The following is a 23,523-nucleotide window of genomic DNA, read 5'->3' as shown; positions in this document are numbered from 1 at the left end:
GAGCCCAGGAACGAGGGCCCCCGTGCCTTCTGCTGCCCGCGGAGCCACAGGAGTTAATAATTACGGGGTTTCGGGAGATAGAGGCCTGCTGGGAGGGGCCTTCCTCCCGGCTGCTGCTCCTCAGAGATAGCAAAGGTTATCGTGAGGCTCAGCCCGGGGGGTGGGGGGTGGGGTGGGGAGAAGGCTTCTGCCACCCTCCTGCCTGGCAGTCTCCAGAGGGACCCTCAGGCTGGCCCTGGCATGGATGACCCCAAGGAGCACACCAGGTGTCCTGCCCGAGGAACATGCCCCGTGTTCCTGGCGCTGAGCTCAGGGGCTGTCCGCTACGCCCCATCAGTTCTGGGCCCTGCACTTGAGGGGAACTTGGGAGAGGAGCCCTGGGACACAGACAGGTGAGCCAGTGACCTCGGTCACCGTCACAGAGGTGGCGGGGGGGGGGGGGGATTTTGCCACTCTGTAGCGGCACTGGGGGAGGAGGGAGGAGGAAGCCAGGCTCCTGACAGGGGACTGGCATGGAACTCTGAGGAATTTCATGAGCCTCCTACAAGGTCAGTGCCAAGGGGTGACCCTGGGTGTACAGACATACAGTCTGAGGCTCAGGGAGGACAAGACAAACATTCTGGGTCACACGGTGAGCTGAGGAGAGACATAAGCCAGAATTGGGCCCTGGGTCATCCAGGCCGGCGGTTTCCTCTTCTTCATCTGCTTCCAGCCAAGGCTCTGTGGTCAAGGCTGCCAGGTGGGGATGGGGATGGTGGGGAGAGTGGGGAAGGACAGTGGTTGGAGGCCTTGACCTGAAAAACTTCTCCCTCCTCCACCTGCTGACCAGGCCCCTAGTAGGCTCCCCTTTTTGCCTGACTACACACAGCTGCAGCTTCTAGTGAGTTCTCTAGTTTCTGGGCTGTCTTTTCAGAAAACTGATGTAAGGGGTCACAGCCCCATCACCCCTGGCTATGTGACATGAGGTAGGTTCCTGAACTTTTCTCTGCCCAATCCTTTTCAGCTGAGGAGCAGAGCTCACTGGGCTGTGGAAGGAGCTAGTGAGGCCTGGCTGGCCTGGGCTGACATGGCCCCTGTGCCTTATCTCCTACCAGTCTGGGTTACCATGACTTAGACCAGCCTTATCTCCTGCCCAGGCTTGTGAAGTCTTGGAGGGTAAGGACCCTGTCCCGAGCTCCTTTTGACTTCTCCCCCTTCCCCTAAATAATGAACAGAGCCAAGGCCAGGGAGACAGCAGTTGCTCAAGACTTACTTGGTATAGGATTCAAGTCAACAAACATGATGACATCTGCTTTGGGCCAGACCCCGGACGAGGCTGGGGTAGGCAGAGAAACAGTGCACAGAGAAGGAGATGGGCCCTGCCCTTGGGAAACCACAGTCTTAGAAACAGTTGCCCTACAGAATGAAGGGCATTGGAGGTCTGGGCAGAATGATTCTGGTAAGTCAGAAGGGATATCACAGTGGGCTGCCCAGGTTGTTCACTGCACAAGGTGCCAGCCAAGGGAGTAAGCGAGCAAGGCATGAAATCCAGCCTGCCCTTCACTCACCAAATCCTGTACCTTGGCATGGGCCGTGCCCATCTCGGAAGGCAGTACCATTTTCTACTTGTGACAAAGACACTGAGCACTTAGTAGAGCGTGCTCTGGGCGGTGGCCCTGGAAGTGGAGGTCCTTGTGAGTAATTCTGCCACCCCGCCATCTCCCTACCATATTGGAGCCTTAGCATGATAGAGCAGATGTCCATGCAGTTTCCCTTTGGATCCCCAGCCCTTGTATGGTCCGTAGTTTGTGTTCAGAAGGGATGGATGGATAAATGAATGAATGAACGAACAAACGGACGAATGAAAGAAATGTGCATGCCCCCAGACTGTAGACGCTGGGCAAAGGCAGGGAAGGGATGGGCAGGCAGTGTTCATAACGAGAGGGGAAGGCCCCTTTGCGGGGTGGGGGTGGCGTTGAAGACCTGGGCCAAAGACAAGCGCTCAGAGTAAACCCGAGAAAACTTGTTTTGGGGTCCAGCCCCTTTTCCACGCAGCAGGATGTTCCCCAGGAGGGGGCACAGAGCAGGGAGCCCAGGGAAGGGGAGTGCTCGCCCGCGGGCCGGCTTCGGGAGCCGGCTGTGGGCGCCGCAGGGTGTCGGCGGGCTCCGAGTGACGGTCCGCCAAGGTTCCTGAGCAGCGGCGGCCGAGGGCCCGGGCCGGGGCGGCGGGGGACAGGACACCAGCCAGCCGCGGGCTGCGGAGCGCTGCGGCGGCCGCAGGACGCGCCGGCCGCGGGCTCCTCCCCCCCCTCCCCCCGCTCCCGCCATCGCACTGTCCCGGGGCGGGCGGGCGGCGGAGGGGCGGGGACGGGCACGTGTCCTCGGGCCACCCCCCTCGGCCACGTGACCCGCCGGGGCGGGGGTGGGGTGGGGGTCGGGGCGGGCTGGGCCGGGGGCTGCGGGCGGGACTGACAGGCGGCGGGCGGGGACGCGGCGCGGGGCGGCGCAGGGAGCTCGCGGCGGCGCCGGGATGTGGAGCGGGTAGGTCCGCGCGCGCTCGCCGCACCGCGCCGGCTCGGGCCGCGGCGGCCTCGGGGGCTGCGGGTCCCCGCCGCGTGTGCGCCCGGCCCGCGGCGGAGGGGCGCCCTGTAGCCCCGGGACGCGCGAGCCAACTCGCGGCGGAGGGGGAAGGACGCCCCGCGGGGAGGGGTCGGGGGGCTCTCTGTGGGTGCCGAGTGAGAAGGGTGGGCGGCAGACCTTCCCCGAGCCAACTCCTAGCTCATGTGGAGCGCGAGTGAGAAGTGGGCGGGCGGCGGGGGGGGGCTTGCCAGCCAGAGTAAGGCTGGGGTACGCACCTGGAGGAGGGGCCCCCCTAGCCCGGATGAACCCTTGGAAAGCAGTGCAATTGGGAAAGGGGGCTGGGTCTCTGCCAAGGTCTCTAGTAAGTTGATGAACGTCGGTCTGGGGCTCCTGGATCCGGCCCGGCTCAGAGGTGTGGGGTAGGACCTCCCTGCAGTCTGAAAGAGGGCAGCGCAGCCCTGGGTCCTGGCTTAGTGGCCCCAGTCCCTATTACTATTGATTGGCTCTCAAGGGTGATCCCAGTCCCTTGGCCGACCTGGAGTGGGTCTCCTGCCCTGTTCGTGCAGGAAGGCTGTGGTCTTCTCAGGGACTTGGGCAAACACTTCCTCTTCCCCATGGCCTGGAAAGGCCAGGTCCTGGAAGAGCTGTGGCCAGTGTGGGGTGGGTTGTATTCCTGTAAAGAACTGGGCCAACTGGAGGGGGGGGGGGACGGTCCCAGGACAGGGCTCTTTCCCAGCCAGAGCTGGGGAGCGAGGAAAGGTCTTGGGGGGGGGGGGGCTGGCAGGCTGGAGAGGTTTCTGATGCAGGCTGGGTCTCCTTGACTCCATGGCCCCTAGCAAAGCTTGGGCTGAGATGCTGGGGAGTAGTGGGGCTTTGTCCCCAGTAGGGGGTGCTGAGAGAAAGGGCTCCTGGTAGGGGTGAGGTGTGGCGAGGCATGCCTCTTAAAGAATGAAGAGTGAAGCAGAGCATGTGTTCTTTGGAAATGTCCCACTCACCCCCCACCCCTGAAGAAGACTGAGTTCAGGGAGAAAGTGGTTGTATGGGAGCTGGTGGGGTTAGCACAGTCTTGCGTGGGGTTAACTGTTTAAGGGGCAGCCCAGTCTGGAAGAAGCTTATGAACCCATATGTTGGGGGCTCCCAGGCAAAACAAGTCACAGAGTTGCTATGTAATCTTGAGAGTATGGCCTTACTTCTCTGGGTCTCCAGGTTGTGGGGTGGAGGGTTGGGGGCTGATCCATGCCCAGGGTGCCCTTTGCCACGGCCAGACAACAGGGCTGGGAGCCATCAGTAGATAGATGTTCTCTTTAAGGACAGTGTCAAAAAGACGCAGGGTCCTGGAGAAGACCTCCCGTCCAGCCTCCCTGCCCTATTCCCAAGAGCCTTCTGGATGAACCAGGCTCTCAAGCTGACCCCTGCATGATCCTCAGTATAACTCATTTTTTTAAAAGATTTTATTTATTTATTTGAGAGAAAGAGAGAGAGGGAGCACAAGTGGGGGGTGGGGGGCAGACAGAGAGAGAGAGAGCAGACTCTGCTGGGCAGGGAGCCCATGCAATGTGGGGCTCAATCCCAGGACCCTGGGACCATGACCTGAGCTGAAGGCAGACACTTAACCCACTGAGCCACCCAGAGGCCCTATAACTCACTTCTTGCATGTACATTTAGATCCCCAAGGCCTAGCCTAACCCCAGGGCCTAGCCAGGTACAGAGCACCTAGTCGGTGCTTTATAAATGCAGATGGAAAGCATGAGGGGCGGAAGGAGGAGCTGGACTCCTAGGAGTGAGAGGCAGAGTTTTGGGGTTACCTTGAGCTCTGCGTTTTTATGGATCCCCCCCCCACACACTTGGATATTAGAGGGAGGGATTGAAAGATCAGGGGCCAAGCTGCCAGCATCTACTGGGGGCCCAGTGTCCTAGGAGCTCGCCCATACCCCAGCAGGAGCCAGAAGGACCCTGCTTGGGGTCACACTTGTCCATGTAAGTCTAACTGAGCTGCTTGGGCTTGTGGCCCCCAGGGGCTCAGGACAGTTTGGGTAGGTGTATATTTGGGCCCTTCGTTCTAGAGTACGAGGAATCTGGGGTCAGGGGTCAGTGGCCCTGGCTAAGCTGTCGATGTCTCTGGGGCCTCTTTCCTCATATGTAGATGAAGGATGGTTGCTGTTAATGGCTAGACCCTGGTGCCGGTTCATCCCCTTGGCTCCGGACCCAAGGCTACTCCCCTGGGGTGGGTGGCAGTGGCAGGACTCTGCAGGAGCTCAGGTGGGCCCTCTTCCTTGGGACTCCTTGAGCAGGAGCCCTGAACTCTGAACCCAGAGACAGTTCCCCCCAAACTGGGATGCTGCCCTCTCCATCTCCCATAGTTTCTCGTGTCCGTAGTTGGGTGCCAAGCCTGCTGGGAGATGGGGTGAGGGCAGCATGTTGGGTATCTGCAGCTAATACAGGGCTGGGCACTCGGGGCTTGGTCAGCAAAGGTCAGAAATTGAGTTCTGGGTTAGTTGTCTCCCCTGGTCTCAGTTTCCCTGTCTGGTAGATGGGGCTCATCATGCCTATCGCTAGGGAGGGCCAGGCTCTGATGGACTGCCCAGGAATGAAATGAGATTCCCCCACCCTCCAGGGATGGAGGGCTGTGTCTTTGGAACAAGCAGGGTGCTGGGAACAAGCAGATGGGCTGTGTGATCCTGAGCAGGTCACTTAACTGCTCTGGGGTTTGATTACCCTAAGGGGCTTGGACTTGCAAGCTCCTGCCTGTTGGGCCTAAGTCACAGGGGTCTGTAGGCTCAGGCTTCATCTGAAGTATGGCCTGGGGGCTCCGGGGGCAAGAAGGTGGGCCTCCTGCCTGGGAAGCAGTTGTGCACCTCTCCCAGCTGCTGCTTCCTGGAAACTCTCCATGGTCTAACTGCCCACCCTGCCCCTCAGCGGGTGAAGACAAGCTCCTGCGGTCCCTTACTCTGCGCGTGTGCGGAGCTCAGACCCTCATTAGAAACCTGCTTGGCCTAGACTCTTCCCAGGTCGGCCCAAGATTTGTGCCCAGCAGGGTGGTGGTGAGGGAGGGGCAGCAGAGTGGATTAGAATGCGGTCAGAAGGGGGCTCAGGGATGTTGCTGTGTGGTTGTGCAGATTGGGTGGATTGGGGCCGATGGGGTGCCTAGCACACGATAGGTCCTCATTCTGTATGTGTGGGATTTTCGAGGTGTCGGATCCTTCTGGTAGGACTGAGCAGGCGGATGTGAGGCAGGTGCCGTGCTCCCTGCCCGGTACCAGCATGGATTGCGAGCCCCCGCCCTCCCAGGCCTGGTGCTGGCTCCCAGGGGAGACGCAGGGCTGGATTCCCTGTCAGGGCTGGGCCGGCAGCCCCGGGGCTATGGCAAGGAGAGGCTGGCTTGGCCGGGTCCACCTGATTCAGGTGTTCCAACCTCCCTGCCTTCGTCCTGCACCTGTTCCTGACCTCTCCGCCGGCCTCCACCATGTTCTCCCACAAGGCACACACCCGTGTCCCCCTTGCTGGAGTGGTCCAGATTCACCTGCTTCTGCCCCCCAGGGTCCTGCTCTGCTCGCGAGCCTGAGCCTGATACTCTGTTCTCCTGTGTGACAGATATGACACCGTTGTCCCATTCTGGAACCTCCCTTCCCGCCCAGGTGATAACTGCTTCTCAGATCTCCAGGCTGGCTCTGTGGCCCTGGGCTCCTCTGTTTCCTCCCCCAGTGCAGGCTATGACTACAGCTGCTCCCTCTGGCCCGGTACCTCCCCTCGGCCCCCTTTACACCTATACAGGACGTGCCACTCCCCAGACGCCTCAGCCACCCCTTTCCCTCCCCCAAAAGCCCCCCCCCCCCAGTTCCTTATTCCAGTCGCGGGCACCATTTCATTATGTCAGGTAATTACTGTAGTTTTGTTGCCTTTTTTTTTTTTTTTTTTTTTCTGTCACCCTCTCCAGCCCCCGGTTCCTGCCACAATTCCCCTGTCAGAGGCTTTTGTGTCTCTGTCCCCTCTGCACATCCCTGCCTGGCTTATGCAACAGCCTTGGATGGAACTCCCCCCCATCCCCACCACTACCCCCCCCACTCCCCCTCAGGCACTGGCTCAAACTTCCTCAAACCCCATCTGCATCCTGCCTCACTTCTCCAAAACCACCATTCATCCCCTTTCGTCCCGTCTGGATTTCTCTGGGTGACAGGTCACATGATGCAATAGAGCTGGGACTCTGGGTTCTGTTCCCACCCTGCCACTTCTTTGCTACATGGTCCGGTCAGGTCGCCATCCCTCTCTGAACCCCAGGCACCTCATTGTCCAGACCGGGCTGGGGAGAGCATCTCCCTTCAGCGGTATCGTGACGGTTTGGAGCTGAAGACACAACCCCTCTGTCCGCTCCACCTGGCCGGGCTTGCAGGCCTGGCTGGGAGCCAATGGGTGAAACCTTTCCTGGGACTCTCCGGGGGCCCCCGGACGGGAGTCAGTTGGCTGTCTGCCTCCATGCCCTCTGGGCTTACCGGAATGCCTGTGGGTGCAGGGGTGTGGGTCTGAACGGGGCCCCTGAGCCGTGGCACTGCCCCGTGGACCAGATGAGCTCCCCGGGCAGAGGGTAAGTGGTCCGCGTGCCCTCCCAGCCTCTCCTCCCCCCCCTCCGCTTCAGAGCTTCCCTAACTAGTTCCTTCCTTCTTCTCTAATGAACCCCTCGTGCCCGTTAGTACAGGGATCTTTAGTTCACAGAGGTGACCTGGGCGCTGGTCAGTGGACAGGGAGAGATGGAAGGGCAGAGAGAGCTCATGGCAGGCGGGTTGGGCTGGGAAGAGTGTGCCGGATCCTAGTCGGGCCCTCCTGGCCCCCGGAGTGGCCTCTGGACAGGCCCTCCTGGCCCAGTGGGGGTTGCTGAGTGACTGGGGATCATAGAATCCGCGGGTCCTCATTATCATTTTGCCATTTTTTAGGGATGGGGACAAAAGCCCTGCTGGCCCTCCTAGGTCAGGATTCGGGGGCGAGCATTGTGGTTGCTGCTCCCCCCCCCGCCCCCCGCTGTGTGTTTCCTGGGGAAGTGACCCAGTGGGGCCTTTCCTGTTTAAACTGTCGTGGGCTCTAGGCAGCGGAGCCAGCTTCAGGATGGGGGACGCTGGACGCTCCCACTTTCCTCTGACCTTGACTCTTACCATCTCCTGTCTCTAACCTCTTCCCAGTGGCCCTGGGTCTTATTACAGGCCTTCCCTGTAGCATATTCTGGACTCTGGACTCTGTGCAGGGAGTGGGGGCTGAGAAGGTTCGAGTAGAGGGCCGTGGACCTGGACTGAAAGGCACGGATAGGGTGCGGTGCAGAAGAACTTAAGTGGTAGCCCATGCTTGCCAAGGAGTGAGTCCCCCAGCCCTGAGGGCATTCGCATCGAGGTTTTCCAGCCCCTGGCCTGGGATGCTGAAGTGTGTGAAGAGAGAGGATTCTGGCTTGGGCTGGACCGATGGGGCCTGGGGTCCCTCCTTCCTCTGAAATTTCCGAGTTGCCTCACCGTCCCGAAGTGTGAGGAGAGGGCCTGCAGATTCAAGCTTCCCTCCCAGTACAGGGAGAACCCCAGTCTTTCCTGAACCCCTGGCCCAGGCATTGGGCAGTTGGTAACTACCGGGCAGCCCTGCTCTTCCCGCACTTTCTGCCATCAGGATTTTCGAGTTGGGCTTTTACACTGGGGAGAGGGGAAGTGGAGAGGCCACCGTTTCCTCTGGCTGCACAATTGGGCCCCATCCTTCCCAGCCATGGGCTGAAGTGAGAGCCTGTTGGGAAAATGATGGGGGACAATCCGGCCATAACCCCAGCCCATGCCCTTGGGACCAACAGGACAGTTCGTGTCTTTCACTCTGGCCAGAGCCCCAGACCACACTGGTGGCCCTCGTGGGAAGGGCCGGAGGTCTTTTTCTCCTCAGCAGGGGTGCGGGTGATGTCTGGGGTGGTCCTCACAGAAGAGAAGACAGCAGGCTGGGTGTCTAAAACCTGGGATCCTGCCCTGTGTCCCGTGCCGTCCCTGCTGGTCACCCCCATCTGTGACCCACAGTTCTTGCACAGCCTGTTGAAGTGTGCAGCCCCTGGGTTGGGGTGTGCTGCCCTGTCAAGCCTGAGTGACGAGGGCCATCCTCTGTCACCTGAGGACATGGCCCTGGTCCCAGGCCTCCAGACTCTCAGTCAGAAGCCCTCTGCGAGGCCTGTGGTTTCAGCTGCAGGACCCAGAGCCCGGGCAGGCACGGTGGGGGTGTCTGCCACGTGTGGCCACAGATGGCTCAGTCTCTGCCTGGTGCCGTATCTGGTGACGTCTCCGTGGATTCTTAGTACACCTCCGCCAGGTGCCTTACCCCCGACCCACAGTGGGGAAGCAGCTTCGGACAGTTGTAGTCGGTCCCAGGGGCTGGTGCAGACCCCAGCTCGGAGCCTGGCGTGGACTCCGGCCTCTGCTCTCGGCCCCAGCTCCCCCGGCTCCGGCCCGCCGTCCTGGGAGGCAGTGTCTGGGCCCGAGCGGAAGCTGAGCTGTCCGTGGGGCCAGAATTGGGTCAGATTTCCCAGCCGTAGCCAAGGAGGAGTCTCCGGAGTCAGCCTGGGCCTCGCAGCCCTCAATCCTGAAGCAGCTGCCCTGATCCCACACGCACAGCCCCACCTCCCGGCCGGGGGGCCCTGGGGGCCTGGACCGAAGCCCTGGCTCCAGCACTGCCGCCCACCGGCCGTGGGAGCCTGGGCACGTTCTGTGCTTCTCTGAGAGCCCGTCCTGCATCGGTAGGATGGGGACAGTCCCACGAATGCTGTTGAGAGCTGTCACTGAGAGGACGTGCGCAGAGCAGCCCGGGTAGCCTTGGGCCCTGTGTGAGGCCCCTGGGCGCAGACCCCAGCCCAGGGCCACCACAGCACTGCGACAGCCCCTGCTCGCGCCTCAGGGACCCCTTGCCAATGAGGACCCCCCCCCCCCCCCACACAAAGGTATCAGGAAGGATCCCCGTCTGGCGTAATCGCTGTCGATGGAGTGATAGATGTGTTTCCCCACTTCGTCCACCGGAGCCCCGGGTCCCTGCCAGGCGGGACCCAGCCAAGGAACCGTGAGGCCACACTCTGGACCGGTTCCAAAGCGGAGGGCAGGCTGGGCTGGGCGCAGGGACGGGACCATGTGAAGGGTTGGGAATGGGCTCATTGCCGGCTGCCCGTCCCTTCGTATTACCTGAGGGGAAACCAAAGCTCAGGGGCTGCTTGGTGACCGGCTCAGGGTCCAGGTGACAGGGAGGAGGGACCCATCCCCAGTCTTGCCTTTCACACTTTCCCCTCGTAAGCCTGAGTCCCCTGACCCCTTGGCCTGTCTTCCCTCCCTCCTGTGTGGGCCCCTGGGAGCCCCCTGCCCTCTACGTCCCCCCCACTGCCAGCGGCCCAGCCCAGCCCCCCACCCGCAGCCCAGCCGCCGCCAGCCGCCGCCGCGGCTCTGAAGCTGCTGGGTCGGGACCGCCAGCTTTTGCTGAGTGAGCGAGTCCAGAGGTGCTGTCTTGGCACAAACGGCTGCCGGCCGCCCAGCCCTCTCCCTTCCTGCCTCCCTCCCTCCGTGGGCTCTGTTGCAAAGTGGGGGGTGTGGGTGGACAGTGGGGGGCGGACCGAGGCTGCTGGCCGCGGTGCTACCTCGAGGGTCTTCAACCTCAGGGAGAGAAGGATCCTGAGGCCCAGACGGGGGTGTTTGCCTGAGGTCACAAGGCAGACCAGGACAGCCAGGACTGCTCCCCACAAGGTTCGGGGAGCAGGAAGACAGTCGGCCTGGCCGGGGCTGTTTGGCAGAATCTTCCTGCCTCCGCTCTGCCGGCCCTGGCTGGGTCCTTCCTCTCCTGCCCACCTTCTAAGTGGGGTATAATTTGCATAAAATTTGCATTAACAATAGCCTAGAAGGCAGTTCCCACTTAAGTGCCTCCTGTGTGCAAAGGTTTTTGCTTTAAGATTTTATTTATTTATTGGAGAAAGAAACCCTCCCCAGAGCATAAGTGGGGGGAGGGGCAGAGGAAGAGGGAGAGAAGCAGACCCGCCCCCCCCCCGTTCCCCCCCCCCTGCTAAGCAGGGAGCCAGAAGCGGGGCTCGATCCCAGGACCCTGAGATCATGGTCTGAGCCGAAGGCTGCTGATTCACCCACGGAGCCACCCAGGTGCCCCTGTGTGCAAGGTTTTATGCGTGTCAGATCCATTGGGTGGCCCTAGAGGTGGGGCCAAGGGGCTTGTGCCCGCTTTGTAAAGATGGAGACTCGGACTCTCAGCACGGACACATTCACAGTCATCTGCCGGACAGACAGCTGAGCACCCACTGTGTGCCAAGCCCAGCCCTGGACCCCAGGCTGGAGAGGGTGGTTGACAAAGATGAATGAGTCCTGTCCTGGCCCCCAAGAGACCCCGTGTTTGGTCCCTCTGCCCTCGGGACAACACAGTGATAGCCTCACGGGTAGTGTCCCTGTTTTACCTGGGCCCCAGAATAGGCCCAGAGTGGCAGACATGTGGCCCAGGGTGGGTCCCCCGGCTCAGCTCTGGGTCTCAGGACCCCACCCTGTATTTGCTGTTTGCCTCACAGCCAGCCCCACCCAGACAAAGGCCACCCACCGCCCCTCGAAGCTGTCCCAGTCCCCTGGAAGAGCGTGGACCCCTGCAAAAGCCCCAGGGAGTCCCCAGGAGGCCTGGCGGAGACCCCTGGAGGGGAGGAGGCCCAAGGTGAGGAGAGCCCTGCGGCAGGCCAGCTGGACGTGTTGCGGCTGCGAAGCTCTTCCATGGAGATCCGGGAGAAGGGCTCCGAGTTCCTGAAGGAGGAGCTGCACAAAGCCCAGAAGGTGGGGCTCCGAGGGTGGCGGGGACAAGGGGCCCACCCGGAGGTGCTGTGGGCCCTCCCTGAGCACCTGCGTGGAGGCCGGTGCTGGGTGCGACGGAAGCACAGAGGAGAAACCAGTTCTGGTGACTTTTGGAGGATTTTCTGAAAGCCTCTTCTAAGCTCTCGTAGACTGACGGTTGGGGTTTCGACATCGTGCTATAAGCTAAGTGGGAAACGCATCAGAAACTGTAGGGCAACAGAGGAAGGGAGGTTGGGGCTCAGAGGCCCACGGAAGAGGACCCTGGCAGTGAAGCCTGATCGGTGGGCCTGGTCCCCCATCCCCGCCCCATGCCAGGCCTGGGGCCCCGTGGGGCTGACAGCCACCCACCTTGAACCCCCCCAGGAGCTGAAGCTGAAGGACGAGGAGTGTGAGCGGCTGTCCAAGGTGCGGGAGCAGCTGGAACGGGAGCTGGAGGAGCTGACGGCCAGCCTGTTCGAGGTACCGTGGCCGGCCGGCCGGGGGGCAGGTTGGGGGATGGGTCTGCTGGAGGTGCGCCGGCTCCTCGCCGCTCATGCAGGGGCTGCCTTCCTCCCAGGAAGCCCACAAGATGGTGCGGGAAGCCAACATGAAACAGGCAGCGTCGGAAAAGCAGCTGAAAGAGGCGCGGGGCAAGGTGAGGCCCGGCCAGCTCCCAGACGGGGGCATCTAACGGAGCCTTGGCGCACAGGGTGACCTCGGGCAGGCCATGGGCATCTCTGAGCCTCAGTTTCCCTGTCTGTCAAATGGGTGTCTTGGTCCCCACCTCAAAGGCTGTTCCAGGGGCAAGGGGCAGGGGGCTGGTTGCCTCTGGGCCAGGCTGTCCTGAGCTGGGGCGGGAGGCGGTTGGTTAGCCCTGGACGGAGGTTGACGGCCCCCTCATCCCGGCCAGATCGACGTGCTGCAGGCGGAGGTGAGCGCCTTGAAGACACTGGTCCTCACGTCCACGCCAGCCTCTCCCAACCGCGAGCTCCACCCACAGCTGCTGAGCCCCACCAAGGCTGGACCCCGCAAGGGACACTTGCGTCACAAGAGCACCAGCAGCGCCCTCTGCCCCGCTGTGTGTCCCGCGGCCGGACATACCCTCACCCCGGACAAGGAGGGCAAAGAGGTGAGGCGTGGCGGGCGGGCAGAAGACATGGGAAAGGGAGATGGTGTCCAGCCTCGGCCAGGCTGTGGGGCGCAGTGGGGAGGCCTGCCGCCTCGCAGTGTGGCTTGGAGCCTGGCCTGCCATCTCCAGGCCTCTGTGTCCTCTGTTGGGGAGGACTGCGCGGGCTTTTTATGGTAGGAGGTTTGGCCCTGAGGCTCTGAGTGTACTGTGGGCACACCTCATGGGTACCGTGAGGGCCTCATCACCCCTCCACGCCCCTCCAAGCAGTAGGTGGTATTCTGGGCACGTGAGGCTGGCCTGGGGCCTGAGGGCCTGGGCTGGGGGGCGCTGGGGGAGTTCTTTGGGAAGACACCTTCCCTGGGCCTAAGGAGGTCACTGCTGGGCCTCTGGGGACAGGCTGCTTGGGCCCTGCATTCCCACAGCCCTGAGGTCCAGGACCAGCTTGTGACCTCCCTGGCCTCGAGGGTCCTCAGTGCCTTCTGGCTATGGTACCTAGACAAGCAGAGCCTTTGGGGGCTGTCTACCTCCCCCCTCAGCTGGGGTACTTGGTCTAGGCTGGGCAGTGGGCTGTGATGTCCTTGGCCGTGGGTCCTTGGGCAAGAGAAGGCACCTGCCAGGGCCTCAGCTTTCTCACGTAAGTAGGGCCTCCTGGGGCCATTGGGACTGACAAGACCTGGGTGTCAGGAGCTCAGCTCAGGGCCGCAGCCCGCGAGCCCTGCAAGGGCTACATGGGACTCGGGGTCCTGTGGTCTCTGACACCAAGGCAGCCCCCAGCTCCATCCTGCCCTGTGTCTCTGGGGCTTCCAGGGAGGGGACGCAGGCCAGGCCTCGCCCCCACTTCCAAGTTTTCAACTTCTGACCGAACACTAACATCTCCTTCCTCCTGTCTGTCTCTGTGCACCTGTCTGTCTGTCTGCCCCCCCCCCCGCCCCCTAGCCCGGGCTGCCCCCTCTCCTCTCCCTACTCCTCTGCGTGGTCCCCAGCAAAGCTGTTCACCTCACCTACGAGCCAGCCTGGCAGCTCCTGCCTGGGGAGCCACCCACAGCCCCCACCTCCGCTACCTCTCTCTCCTTTTCCCAACAGGTAATGGCTCGGGAGAGGGGCCGCCCCTCTGCCCCCACCCAGCCTCACTCACACTGCATGTGCCCCAGGGCGGCCAGCCAGTCATGTCTCCTGAGTAGGCAGCCCTGTGTGTGTTCCCTCTGTGTGCATGTGTCTGTGTGTGCGCGGGGGTGGGGGGGGGTACTCACAGGGCCCATCTTCAGCTTTTCCTCCTCCAGGAGGCAGAGAGGGTCTTCAGGACGAGGCCCTGGACCCAAGTCTGTAACGTAGAACCGGGAAGCGAAAAGCACGGCTAGCTATGACCGTTTGCGTTCCGAGGCCCTGGGTGCAAAGGGAAGGAGGCAGTTCTTGCTCGGCTCTGCTCCCTTGCTCGGCCACTGGGGACAGACCCGCTGGTAGGCTGGGCCTGCCCTGCCACCTCCCTGGCTCCCCGCCTCCTTTGGCTCTGCTGTCCCTGCCGTGCTGGCCCCCCGGAGCCCTGACCACCCCCTCCGGCTCACCCTCCCCCACAGGTGGACACAACCCTGTTTGCAGAATTCCAGGCCTGGCGGGAGTCACCCACCCTGGACAAGACCTGCCCCTTCCTCGACAGGGTCTACCGGGAGGACGTGGGCCCCTGTCTGGACTTCACCATGCAGGAGGTGAGGCGGGGCCAAGGGCGGCCACCCCGGGGCCCAGCCCGTGAGCCGGAGGCCAGCCCCTCACCGCCCCGCCTGCCACCCTGCTTTGTCGCAGCTCTCGGCGCTGGTGCGCGCCGCCGTGGAGGACAACACGCTCACCATCGAGCCGGTGGCTTCGCAGACGCTGCCTGCGGTGAAGGTGGCCGCGGTTGCATGTGGCAGCACCAAGTAAGCGTGGCGCCCTTCCCCCTTTGCCGCCCGCTTGAGAACGCCGTGCCTAGCCTCGCGTTCTGCCGACGGGGGAGCCAGCGACCAGGCCTCAGGCCTGCCTCCGGGGGTCCTGGTGTGGAACCCAAGGGGGGCGGGAGTGTGGCGCAGAGGCCTGGCTGGGGAGGAGTGCAGGGGCGCGGTGGCCGACCCTAGGCAGGGCAAGGGGGCGTCTTTGGCACGAATTCCTGCCTCTAGTCCTAGATCCCCAGGCCCTGCCGGGAGTCTCCCTCTTCCTGGCTTGCCCGACAGGCAACCCTCTCCCACCCCCACCCTCTCTCCCACAGTGGGCTCTGGGCTCCGACTGACGTGTAAGTGATGTCGCTGTTGGCTGTCCTTGTGCTAATAAGTAACCAGACAGCCCTGGCATCTTGTCCTCCCTGCGGCTCAGCTGCCGTGGAGCAGGGCTCACACCAGATAGCCAGGGTGGAGTGGGGGGAGTGGTGGGGAGCACTTTCCCTCGGGAGCCCAGGATTTGACCTGCCAGGGAAGCCCCATGGGGGAGCCTTGTCATAGAGGGGCACATTTGAGCCAGGTTTTGAAGAGTGAATAGCAGTTTGCCAAGCAGGGAAGGGCCTTTCAGGCAGAAGGAACAAAATGAGTGAAGGTATGAGAAGCCGGTGTATTAATGGAAACATCACTGGGTTTGTGGGCAAGGCAGTGGGGTGGGTAAGGAGATGGGGCTGAGGATGTTTGGGGCCAGAGTATAAAGGGTCTCGAATGAGGTGTGGGCTTTGACCCACTAGGCCAGCATTTCACAATCATCGATAGATGTTTTCTAAAAAGAGGGCTGCCAACTCCAATCAGAGGCACAGTGAACCTGGAGGCAGCAAAGGCACTGATAAGTCCTGCAGCCAGGAGCCTAATTAACCACCTTCTGCTCCGGAGTCTCCATAATGGTTTTCTGGGCAGTAGGAAAGCAGCAGGGAAAGACGATGGGCTAGTTGTGGGCTTTTGGAGGAGCCCCTGGCTGTAATGTGGAGAAGGGGAGAGATAAGGCAAAGGGCTGGTTGGAGGAGCTGAGGGGATTCAAGCAAAAGGCCCTGCTGGCGTGACCTAGCCTGAGGACTCGGTGACCAAGTGGAGGAGAGCGTGGACTCCAGTTTAGTTGGGGAAGGCATGACTGAGTCCGAGGGCCCCAGTAAAGTAGGGGCTACGTTTGTAGGGGCTGCAGAGCGTGGAGCTTTGGTATACCTGTCATGAGGTGCACTGAGCTCTCCTGCCCACTGGGGGCAAGGTGAGGGGTTTAGGGGTGAGATCCAGCTTAGGTCAAAGGTCTATCCCAGGGACTTCTGGGGCTGCCCCCTCCTTGGCTTGGCGCCGGGTTCCTGGGGAAATTGGGGTCGAGGGAGAGAATGCCAGGCCCCGCCCCCAGGTCTGCTTGCCTCTCCCTCCCTCGGTTCATTCCTTTTGCCTGCTGCATCCTCCCTGCGTGAGCTGTGTGGGCGAGCCCCCGCCAGCCCCCACAGTCCCCTCTGCTTTCCTCCAGTACCTGTGCCCTGAGCGGGCTGGCTCGTGCCTGTCGCCACCGAATCCGGCTTGGGGACTCCGAGAGCCACTACTACATCTCGCCGTCCTCCCGGGCCAGGGTGAGTCGTCCAGTGGGAGGGTCACTGGGCTTCTTAGGGCCACGCTGGACTGGGACTCTGGGCCCCAGGCCTAGGAGCACAACCTTGATCGGCAGAGCAGGGCACGGGCTCAGAGAGGTACGGAGACTGACTCGGGCCACACAGCCAAGCCTGGTGAATTAGTTTGTCATCACTGCAGAACCAATTACCATAAACTTAGTGGCTTAAAACAACCCGCATTTATTATCATGGTCTCCCTGGGGCAGGAGTCAGCACGGCGTCGCTGGATCTCCTGCTCAAGGGCCTAGGGGCTGCAGTCAGGGAGCAGGCTGGCCGCATCCTTTCTGGAGATAATGGTCCTCTTCTGAGCTCACATGGCTCTTGGCAGGACTCAGTCACTCAGGGGCAAAGGACTGAGGTACCTGTTCGGTTGCCGAAACTAATCATGGGAGTGACATTAGAATTCAGGTTAAAGTTCCAGGGTCCTGCCTCCCAGCTCAGGCTCTGGCCCCAGGCTTTTGAGAAGGTTCTGAGGCCTGTTACTCAAGCCTTGCAGTTATGGTGGGTGCCTCCAGGCCTCCGGGAATCCCAGCTTCCACCCTCACCTGCTGAGTGGCCCAGGCTGGGTCAGTGGCCTCAGTGAGCTGGGAGATGGAGGGGGTGGTCCCCACTCCTCTGTCCCCTCACAGACTATGAGTAGGATCGTAAGGAACAAAAGAGAATGTGTTAGAAGATTCTGAAGCTTGGTGCAAAGGTGACACTGTGGATGGGCCCTTTTGTAGGAACCATCGCCTGCCCTTGACCTACTAGAGGCTGCTCGTAGGGATCAAAGTGGACAGATGGCCCCGTTGCCTGGCAGCTTGTCTGGTCCTGACGTTGTCCTAATGTATCCCACAGCAGCGAGCTGAGCTCCTTTGCAGATGGGGAGTCTGTGCCTTAGAAAGGAGCCGTGTGACCTGGATCTGGGGCCTCCCCATTCTGAGCACAGTCCGCTTTCCCTGCAGCCTCCACCCCGAGCCTCTGTGCCCAGAGCCCTTTCCAGTGACCTTTTTCTGATCCCCACCGGGGCTCAACAGAAGGAGCCTCACCCAACCTTCTGTGCCTGACAAAACCAAATCTATAGATACAAAAACTAAAACCAACACTATAGAACCGTGTTTCTTCCAGGCCTGCATGTGTCTGCGTTGGGCAGAGCCGGGATGGGAGATGAGAATGGTGTGAAGTTTTAGAAGGAGGAGGTCCCCACCCTGAAGAGACCAAGGAATGTGGCATCCATAGGGAGAAGAGGTTTCCGTACCCAAAGCACAGCCCTGGGGAGAGAGCGCCACAGCTCCCTGCCACTCCTTGCTCACCAGCCTCCCGTGGGGCCCTCTGGCCCCCAGGAAGCACCGCGGCCTGGCACGCCCACTTGTACCGTGCCATCTCTGCCTGTCCTGAGCCACAGCAGTCAGTCCCCTCACCGGGGCACCCCCTCTCACACTCTCTGGGGCCGCCAGTCCCCGCACCCACTTTGTCCTCCTGGCAAGGACTCCTGTGTGTTTGAGGGCTCCCTCCCTGTGACTCTGGGCCCTGTGGGCCCCCACACACTTGGCGTCCTGTCCCTGGAGCGCTGGACGCTGAGTGGGCACTGTGGCGGGTACAGCTGCCTCCCGCCTTCTGCCCTGCCTTCGGTTGGGTTCCCTAGAAGCTGAGCCTGAGATGAGGATTTTATGCCATTCTTAGGAGGAGTGAGGGAAGCAGAATGCGGGGGGGGGGGGGGGCAAAGGAGGGTGTGGCATCAGCAACCTGATCCCTAGGGGCTCTGGAGCCCAGGGTGGGTTCCACCCTGAGGCAAGGGGGCTGGCCTTTTATACACCACATGCCAGCCAGTCATTGGCTGTGGTATGCCGGGCTAGGGGGTACGGAGGGGCACCAATGAGCCCTTGGTGGCCAACACTCTCAGCAGTGCGGAAAGAGCCCCACCCACCCTGGGGAAGGGGCCTGGGCAGGGTACCAGCAGCACCCTCTGTGCGGTAGGAGAGCCTTTGTGGAAGGGCCCACATCTGAGCCAGCTTGGGGTCCATGGTGGCCAGCACAGGGCCTGGCGTGGAGCAGGCTGCAGGCCAGGCCGGGGACTTCAGGCCTGGGGATCCAGGGCAGCCCTGGTGTGCAGCTTCTGATGCCCCTGCCTATCCTGGCATGAGGAGGAGCACCGGGCCAAGGCCTGGCTGGCCAGGGCCTCCAGCACCCAGAGCAGGCAGGCCCCTCAGGATGAGCTTGGATTCAGGGCAGGCCGCCTGGTTTCACCTTCTAGTCCAGCCACTTAGTGTGTCCGTGGCCTCTCTAATTGTTGCCCAGTAGCTTTGTTCTTGGGAGTGTCTGTTTTCCCCATGTTTAAGCGGGAATGAGCGTCTCCCTCGCTGGGTGCATGGGCTGGAGTAAATGCTAGTTGCTGTTATTGTTTTTATTGGGAGTAGAACTAATACCACTGTTGGTAATTAAATTTTATTTTATTGATATATTTTTTAAAGATTTTATTTACGTAGATATTGAGGGGGGCGGGCAGAGGGAAGGGGAGAAGCAGACTCCCCCGTTGAGCGAGGATCCCGACGGAGGCTCGATCCTAGGACCTTGGGATCATGACCTGAGCCAAAGGCAGACACTTAACCGACTGAGCCGCCCAGGTGCCCGGGTGATTAAATTTTAGAGCTCAGCCCTGTTCAACTCCGGGAGCATTATCTGGCTCTGATGGGACGTGGGGTTTCCCGCTCTGGTCTCTGATCTGCCCTGGCTTTGGGGGGACCGCAAGTGCGAGGGCTGGCATGTCACAGCCTCCCCGCTTCTGTCCCCAGATCACCGCAGTGTGCAACTTCTTCACTTACGTCCGCTACATCCAGCAAGGCCTGGTGCGGCAGGAAGGTGAGCGCCCCCTGGCGGCCGGCGCGGGTGGCCCGTGCGAGGGAGCGGGCGGGCCAGCAGCCGATGGGGTCAACCTTTGTGGTTTGTTTCCCCGACAGGGGGGAGGAGTCTGCCAGGCTCTGCCAGGTCCCGCTGCCTTCTCCCACCCAGAAACTTCTCCCAGGCCCCGGGGTTTGTGGGGACCGCACCCTGGTGCCGGCCTGGCATTGGAAGCCCTGCACGATGGGGTGTCCCTTGTGGATCTCCTCCCCACGGGGGGGTGGCCTCCTCATGGTCATTCGACACCAGCTGCCACCTCCCACTTCATGCTTGTCCACCCAGCAGATCCTCCATCCACCTGTCGTCCCCTCTACCCCTGTTCTGCAAGGCCTAGCGTCCCACTCCTCCACCAGACTTGTCAGTTTGGAGTCTGAGTCTCTCCTCCCCAGCTTGGGCGTCAAGACCTTGGAGGGGAACTTGGACTGATCCCGTGGCTCTGCTGACTGCTCAGGGTCTCTGAGACCCCGGGGAGATGGGGTTGGGCAGCATCTGTAGCCCGCCAAATGCGTGGCAGTGTGCTCGTGCGTGTGGGTGTCAGGTCGTGGGGGCGAGGCCACGTCTGCCGCCGGCATGCTGGTGCAGCGTGTGTTCAGCACTCGACAGTTTGCAAGGCCTTAGTGTGGAGCCTCGAAGAGGTCCGGCCACTCACTGAGGTCATCTGTGCTGGTGGCCTGGGGAGCCCTAGGTGCCTGCCAGCTGCCCTGCCCAAAGCCAGGGGAGAGGGGCCAGGCCATCGGCCTGAGGGGACCCTGTCCCTGAGCTGTCCACCTTCTTTCCGCCTGCAGCGGAGCCCATGTTTTGGGAGATCACGAGGCTGCGGAAGGAGATGTCGCTGGCCAAGCTCGGCTTCTTCCCCCAGGAGGCCTAGGGCATGGCCCGGGCCTAGACAGGGGCTCTGAGCAGCAGCCGACACCTGCCCCAGCACAGACAGACAGGAAGACAGGGTCCTGGAGCCAGTGCTGAGCCAGAAGCTGAGCAGATGGACAAATGGCCAGGCCGTGGACGCCTTGCTGAGCTGGTACCAAACCTTCATCCCAGGACAGACAGGACCTCATGAGCTGACCCCTCTCTCTTCACCAGTGGCACAACAGCCACCATGAGACTTTCAAGAAAGCACCAAAGACCAAGGAGCTTGGACTTATACTCAGGGGCTCAGCCCTTGGGAGGGGGTACCTGGGGCAGCACCCCCTTTGCAGGCCTGGGAGCTGCTGCTTGCAGGTGCCTTGTTGCTGCCACGTCCTCAGAAAGGGGTCATGGTGGGTGGCCTGACTTCCAGGGTATCCCCCCCCACCTCCGTTCCCAAGCCCTGGGCCACCAGCACCCCCTTGTGGCCATCCCTCACCCATTCCCAGGCTGCCTCCCTGTCGGACCGGCCCCCAGCTGGCCAGCTGTCTCCAGTGTCCGAGGGGCGGTGGGGCCACAGCGGGCTGTCAGGGACTCGCACACCAACCTGTATCTGCTTGAGAACTGCCCCCAAACTGTTCTTAGGATGGATCAGGGCCCCTCCTCCGTGCACTTGACCTTCCCCCACCCCCACCTGAGCCCTGTGCTCCAGGAGGCCCTGCCCCCACCACCGCTGGAAGGATTAGGATACTCTTCTCCAAGTGCAGCACAGGCAGGGCCTCAGGGCCCGGGTCTATGTTCCGCTGTGGGTGGCCATTCAGACAGGGGGGCTGAGGCCGCAGAGCCCTGCACACACAGGACTGGGGTAGGGTGGGCAGGACCCAGGCCCTCCTCACCCCTCACAGCCCGCTTGGGACTGGGGTCCAACCTGGATACATCCCTCAGCACAGCTGATTTTCTCCTTTGAGTGGAATGTGACCCGATCTCTATTTAATAAAGGAAGGCTTTGTTGGTAGGGGTGGGCAGCCGCGCGCCTTCACTCGGGCGCCCTGGGGTCCGGGCCAAGGCTCGGGCATCTGAAGGAATGAAACCAAATCCTTCCCCAGCCCGCCCTCGTGCTTGGGATTAGGCCCAAATCCTGAAGGGATTGCTGTAGGGAGTACCACTCGAGCCCTCTCTAGTGGTCCTTGGGGATGTGGGTTATCAGGGCCGAGCCCCGCTTCCTCTCCCCTGCGGAGGGGCCTGCTGTGGGGAGAGAGCAGCCATGCTGAGGCTGCCTCTCGCGCCGTCTCAGGGGCACCTTGGGCAGATCCCCCTCTGGCCTCCCTGTCTCTGTCTAAGGGGAGGTTAGAGTTCAGAATCAAAACCTTGAGGCTGCCTGGTGAGGGCAAGACGGTGCGGATCGATTGGTGATGTCTGCCAGCAGCACGGGCAGGGAGGGCAGGGATTTGACAGCTCAGGCCTTTCCAGACCTGCTCGCAGATGGATTCTTAGCAAGGGCCGGGCGTCCCAGGGTGGACCTGGGGAGGTATCCTGTGATTCCAGATCCCCTCCCCACCTGCAGGGGTGTGGGTCCAGGCCCATGGGGGTCCCGGAGAGGCGGGGAGCATAGCAGCTTCTGGGTCAGTGTGTACTGGGGCTGGTGGGGGGGTCCCTACCGGCCTCAGGCTGGCTGTGGGCTGGCCAGGACTCTGTCAAGGCCACCCAACCCTATCACTCCCTCCAGCCAGTAGCCCTTTCGCTGTTGGATTCCCCTTCTCTCCCCCCACTTCGTCTCCCCCTCTTCCCCTCCCATCTGTGACTTGAATCCCCTCCCTCTTCCCGCCCCTCAGATATCCACTGGTCAGGTCTCCTATGACAGACGTCCAGTGGCGTGACAAATGCGGGGCAGCGCCTCTGTGCCAGACATGGGCCCCGGTGCTGGGGGTGCTTGAGCTGAGCAGCTCGGCGGGGAGACTGGCAATAAAAACAATGCCCAGGTAATATCTCCAGGGTGTCAGGGGTAGCACGGAAATCGACGAGGGTGTCAGGGCAGGGTGTGTGCCGCCGTGTTACACGGGTGACCCCGACATCCTCTCCTGCATACCTGCCTCTTTCTGCCCTCCTCTCGGTCAGTCCTGGGTCAGCTGGGGGAGAAAGAGAACGAAGGTCTGGGCCCTGAAGCTTCTGGGGCCCTGGACAAGCCACCCCCAGGGCCGAGGAGACACCAGGCCACGTTTCAGAGCCCTGGCAGAGGGTCCCACAGCCCAGGCTTGCTCGGCCTGCCCCTGGGAGAGGATTTCCTGTCAGGCCTGGGTGGGGCTGCGGTGGGCCACCCACAGCGGAGATACTTGGGTGGGGTGCTTGCGAGGGACCCAGGGACACACAGTCTGGCCTCAGGACCTCCCGACGGTAGCTAATATCTGAGCGCTAACATCAGCCCCGGGGCTGCCTCCGCGCCCTTTAAGCAAACCCATACACTTCACCTCAGAGCCGTCCCAGGAGCTTCTACTATTTCCCCATTTTGCAGATGGATCCCCCGAGGCACAGAGAGGCCACACTCGGACAAAGGTGCCCCCAGGACAGGAATGCTTGAGCCTGGCTGCAAAGCCCCATCCAGGACTCCTTTCCCCAAACACCTGCCTTGCACCTGGCGCAGGACGGGGCTCTTCCCTGTTGCTCGGAGATGGAGAAACCAAGTCTCAGGCGGTTTTGGGCTGGATTTTCATCAGGCTTGCTTCCCACATTTTCCCCCCATTACATCTGCCCCCACCCCCACTCTTCAGGCTTCTGGGGGTGACTGGGGGCTCTCCGGAGGGAGGGGCTCAAGGCTTTGGCTCTTGGAGTTGGGAGAGGAGGGTTGACGGACATCAGCCGGACAGAAGTTCCTCTCAAGTGCATTTTCCAGATAACTCTCTAAGTGCTCCTGGCCGATGTGGTCATCTCTTAAAAGCTCGCTCCAATCGTGGCCGTTGAGCCTGAGCCCACGTGGGCCGTCCACGTTGCTCTGCTGTGTCACGTTTTACCATCTGCCGAGCCCGCCCTGATTGGATGTTGCCTTTGCTTTCAATTCCTGTGCGTTCCTCGGTAAATACCGAGAAGCGGGTTAGCCGCGTGATACGCTGTCGTTCTGTCCTGGATTCTCCGAGGAACCTCCCAGCCGTCTTTCGTAGAAGTGGTCCCATGTTACGATCCTGCCAACAGCACACTGGGGTTCTTGTTTCTCCACATCCTCGCCAACATGTGTCACGTTGGTGTTTTTCGGTAATTGCCATCCTAATGGCTGACGATATCTCACCGCGGTTTTGATGCGCATTTCTCCACGGCTAATGCCCTTGAGCGGCTCTTCCTATGCTCGTTGGCCACTTCCAAGCAGCTGCCTGGAACTAAGGGGTGTTCTGAGGAGTCCTACCCTGTACCCTAGTGTTGCCTCCGGGGGAGACTTTCGTGGCTGGTTGGGCCACGGCTCTTCTGTTATTCTGTGACCCCCGGCCCCCCCTCACACGGCAACAAGTTGTGTCCAGGGCCTAATAACCAAGCCCACAGTGTGGTGGGCTCAAAGCCAAGTTGCAAAGCTCTGACTCGAGTCTATTTCGTGTGTCTGTTGTAGAACACAGGCCTGGGCTTTAGGACTGCTCTTTCTGGTAGCCCAGAGCTTTCCCCCCACCCCCCAGCTGGGCTACTGCTAGCCCTCTGCCGCTTGCCCGAGCCCCGTGGGCCTGCGCAAGTATCACTCGGCTCCATGACCGTGGCTAGGGGTTCCA

General features: G+C 61.6%; 1 protein-coding gene across 5 annotated transcripts; it reads left to right on the top strand.

The window, feature by feature from the left end:
* The first annotated feature begins 225 nt into the window (after positions 1-225).
* Positions 226-21,767, top strand: RAB3IL1 (RAB3A interacting protein like 1). Of its 5 annotated transcripts, none has more exons than XM_057317170.1 (11): positions 226-392; positions 11,105-11,357; positions 11,739-11,834; positions 11,932-12,009; positions 12,265-12,483; positions 13,420-13,566; positions 14,058-14,186; positions 14,281-14,393; positions 15,922-16,021; positions 18,832-18,898; positions 19,723-21,767. In XM_057317170.1, exons 1-11 carry the CDS (start codon positions 241-243, stop codon positions 19,803-19,805), a joined length of 1,437 nt encoding a protein of 478 aa, XP_057173153.1. In that variant the 5' UTR covers positions 226-240; the 3' UTR covers positions 19,806-21,767. The 5 variants fall into 5 exon arrangements, with proteins under 5 accessions (XP_057173153.1, XP_026343515.1, XP_026343516.1 ...); XM_026487730.4 differs by lacking the exon at positions 226-392 and adding an exon at positions 2,447-2,520 and having other exon boundaries at positions 19,723-20,795; XM_026487727.4 differs by lacking the exon at positions 226-392 and adding an exon at positions 6,457-7,138.
* Positions 21,768-23,523: the final 1,756 nt, after the last annotated feature.

Source organism: Ursus arctos, unplaced genomic scaffold (genome assembly GCF_023065955.2).
Source record: "Ursus arctos isolate Adak ecotype North America unplaced genomic scaffold, UrsArc2.0 scaffold_23, whole genome shotgun sequence".
Taxonomy (NCBI): domain Eukaryota; kingdom Metazoa; phylum Chordata; class Mammalia; order Carnivora; family Ursidae; genus Ursus; species Ursus arctos.
This window is presented reverse-complemented; position numbering and strand designations above follow the sequence as displayed.

What these genes read in the sequence shown, in the direction of transcription:
- RAB3IL1 (XM_026487727.4), top strand. Translation starts at nt 6,963, where the DNA reads ATGGGTGAAACCTTTCCTGGGACTCTCCGGGGGCCCCCGGACGGGAGT. An exon ending in CGCCGTCCTCCCGGGCCAGG is followed by an intron (nt 16,022 to 18,831) that starts GTGAGTCGTCCA and finishes TTCTGTCCCCAG; the next exon opens with ATCACCGCAGTGTGCAACTT. An exon ending in AGGCCTGGTGCGGCAGGAAG is followed by an intron (nt 18,899 to 19,722) that starts GTGAGCGCCCCC and finishes TTCCGCCTGCAG; the next exon opens with CGGAGCCCATGTTTTGGGAG.